At 69.2% G+C, this 3,364-nt stretch overlaps 1 protein-coding gene across 1 annotated transcript; it reads left to right on the forward strand.

Annotated features, from left to right (window-relative positions):
- Positions 1–1,162: 1,162 nt before the first annotated feature.
- MNEG_15398 (hypothetical protein) lies at positions 1,163–3,355 on the forward strand (the record flags this gene model as incomplete). Its single annotated transcript, XM_014036131.1, has 6 exons — positions 1,163–1,238; positions 1,487–1,593; positions 1,848–2,405; positions 2,672–2,764; positions 3,073–3,272; positions 3,328–3,355. The coding sequence occupies 6 exons, from the start codon at positions 1,163–1,165 to the stop codon at positions 3,353–3,355; spliced, it is 1,062 nt and encodes a 353-aa protein (XP_013891585.1).
- Between the last annotated feature and the right edge of the window lie 9 nt (positions 3,356–3,364).

The following is a 3,364-nucleotide window of genomic DNA, read 5'->3' on the forward strand; positions in this document are numbered from 1 at the left end:
GGCGGGGAGAGGGCGGTGGAGGGCCGAGCCGTTCGCAAGCAGCGGCGCGGGTGGCATGCCGGGGCCGGCACCCGCCTGGGGAGGGGGGGGCCCGCCGGCAGCGGGGAGGCTCCCACCCTGTTGCCATGCCCGGTGCGTCGGTTGCAGCCGCTGTTACTCAGGTGCCCCTTTTCGCAACATTCGCACGCCCCCGGCGCCTGCAGGTGGGCTTCTTTCCTCTGGGACCGGCGGCGTTGACGCTTCGAATGATGATCTCCCTGTTCTGGATGCGCCCGGAGCAGCGCATCAGCACCCTTGGCCGCTGCGCGCTCGTCGCCCTGCTGTGGGGCGCGCTGTGCACGCTGCAGGTGCTGCTGGGATATGCCGCGAAGCTTGTGGCCTGCGCCTACGTCGTGCGCCACAACGCGGCACAGGGAGGCAAGCCGGGGCCTCGCGTGATACATGTGAAGGACTCACTTACGGCGACGGGCATGGCTGGCGGTGGCGGGGGCGGCGCGGGCGCGTCTGGCGGCAAGGGCGGGGGCAGCGGCGTTGGAGGTGGTGTGGGTCCGTTTGCTGCGGCTCAAACGAGTCAAACTCAAGGGGGCGCGCGTCAAAAGGCCGAGTAACGGCCTTTCTCCATGTCTCACTCGGGAACGGTTGGGGGCACCGGCCATACCGAGTTTTGATCCCAGGCCCCCCGTGTTGCCCCCCGTGTTGCTCAGTTGGACATTTAGAATTGCGACAAACTTACTGAACCCGTCAGTCGCTGCGTATATTCACACAAGGTGTGCTCGACCGCCGCTAGTTAGCCCCCCGCCCTGGCCCCCTGGCCTCCTGTCGCGCAATAAGAAGAATCAGACGATATTAAGATTATACATTGTCCGCTGTGACAGCCATTGGGGTCTGCCTGCGCACCGAAGGGCTGGCAGCGCGAGGTTACACAGCGCTCGGCGCCGGTGTAAGGACCCATATCGCGTCATAATACACGCATAATGCACCATTGCTACCTTTAATTGCGCTACACCCGCGCTCTGCCCGTCTCTCCACGACAGGCGCGCCGCGCGGTGCTGCCTCCGCAGTGCACATTGAACCTGCCGCGCCCGCTCTTGCGCACGTTGTGCGGGTCAGCCGGAACGAAGCCATGAGGATCCAAATTGTGGCCGTATGCTTTGTCCTGGCGATGGCGGGCGCTCTTGCCCAGCCTCAGCCACAGGACGCAATCGGCGCCAAGGTGGCCTCTGAGTTCAAGCAGTGCGGTGAGTGCCGCCCCCGCTCGGCGTCCCCTGTAGGCAGCGCCGCAGCCGCCGCCACGGGCTATATGTCTGGCAAGGCCGTCGCTGCCAGGCGCATCGCCCATTTCAGCGGCCCGCTGCTACGGGGCTGGTTTGGTGGCGTCCAACACAGGCAAACTGCCGCACATCCGTCGCCAGCCACTGGGCAGCCGCACGCCCATGCCCTGCCTCACACACGCTCGCGCGTGGTGGGACACGCGCCCCGCTCCCAGGGGGCGCCGCCCAATGCGCGGGCCACGTCTGCGCGGATGCGGCTTGGGCGGACGTCCAGTGCGCGGCCGGCTTTGTGTGCGATCGCCAGAACCCCTACTACTGGCAGGTCTGCTGCGCCTAGGTTCTAGGGTGTGGCAAAGCCGTCTGGCCCCCGCCCAGGCCTGACGAGGGGATGGGGCTTCCCGGCGGAGCGCGCAGCCGTGCGCAAATGGCGCACCACGCTGCGGCGCCCCTAAGACACAGAACGGCCAGCTGCGTTGTCCGCCGCAGGGTGTCACAGCAGGGGCTGCCGCTGACAGCCCACTCTTGTCGACCTTGACCCTGCCGCGCGCCCCCCTCCCCACCACCCTAAACACACAGTGCACCAACGACCCGGAAGCGGTGAAGAAAACCGGCGCCGCTGCCCCTGGCGCTGCCGCCGCGGCGGCCCCAGCTGCCGCAGCTGCCGCTCATGCACCCAACCCGGCGAACGCGGCGCCGCTGCCCACCGCCGCGTCCCTGGCGCAGCCCGCCGACGTCTTTGCCACGCCGCGGGCGCCCGTGCCGCTGCCCACCGCCGCGACCGCCGACCCATTCACGGCCCAGCCGCCCGCCGCGCCCGCCGCGCCCGCGCCGGCTGCCGCAGTCCAGCCCGCCGCCGCTGCCGCGCCCGTCCCTGAGCCTGCCGCCGCCCCTGCCGCCACCCCTGCCGCCGCCGCGGCCGCCACACCTGCGGCCGCGCCCGCCGCGCGTGTGTACGCGACCGTCAAGTCGGGATCTCGCAACTCCGCCAGCCCCGCCACCCTGGTGTGCCCGTGCATCGACGTCGGCCTCAACGACCCGGCCTGCTTCAAGGGCATCACGGATTTCTGCGAGAGCGCGGCTGCTAAGCCAAACATGACTGTGTGCGAGGCGATGAGCCTCTTCTTCAATGACCAGGTGCGGCTTTGCGGGGCCGCGCTGGGGTTGGTGGCAGGCCTTGGGCTGGTCGGCTGCATCGTGCCAGCGTAGCAGCGAGGCGTTGAGGGTGCAAAACACCCTCAGATTCCGCTGCCCCTTGAGTGCTCTAGGAACATCGGGCGGTTGTTGCGCGTCTCGTCCGGCCTGGGGCGCAAAAATCCGCCACTGCCGCTGGAGGGTGCTGATTTTAACGGGGCCCTGTGTCCCCGCCGCACGCGGACGCTGCGTCTGGCCCACCACTGCAGAACGTGACCGCCGCCAAGATCGCCACCGGGTTCTTCGTGGACACGTGCAACGTGATCGTGCCCCCAACGGCGACGGCGTGCGCCTGCATGGACGTGAGCGACGCGGAGCTCCTGGGGCAGCGGCGCGCGGGCGGCTGGCAGGGCGTCTTGCCAACTGGGACAGCCGAGGGCGGCGCAGCGGCGCGCGGGACGGCAGCAGGGGGCGAGGCGCTCGGCGGGCCAACTGTCCCCGGCGCAGGGCTACGAAGGGTGCCGACTGGGCGTGCGCCGCACCAGCGGTGGGGGGCGCGATGAGACTGCAGTCGCAGGCCGGATGGCCTGAACGAGATGAAGCGTTGATCAGTCGCGATTGCCTTCACAACCGACACTCGTGCAACTCCCACCCCCACCCCATCCCCCAGGGCCCCACCACGGACGGCTGCAAGGCCGCCGCCGTCGCAGCCTGCCAGGCCGGCAGCACCATCTGCCCGGCCCTCGCGTTCGGCGTCGAGTCCAACACGGCCAGCCAGGAGGCGCTCGCCAAGTACATGGAGACCAACTGCGCGGCGGACATGGTGGCCACCAACATCACCTTCTCGTTCCTGGACATCTCGAAGGACGAGTTCAATAAGAAGTACGCCAAGGGCACCGCGGCCGCCCTGGCCGCGATCACGCAGCAGCCGGCGACGTCGGTGTCCGCCATAGGCCTGCAGG

Source organism: Monoraphidium neglectum (assembly GCF_000611645.1).
Source record: "Monoraphidium neglectum strain SAG 48.87 unplaced genomic scaffold scaffold05290, whole genome shotgun sequence".
Lineage (NCBI taxonomy): Eukaryota > Viridiplantae > Chlorophyta > Chlorophyceae > Sphaeropleales > Selenastraceae > Monoraphidium > Monoraphidium neglectum.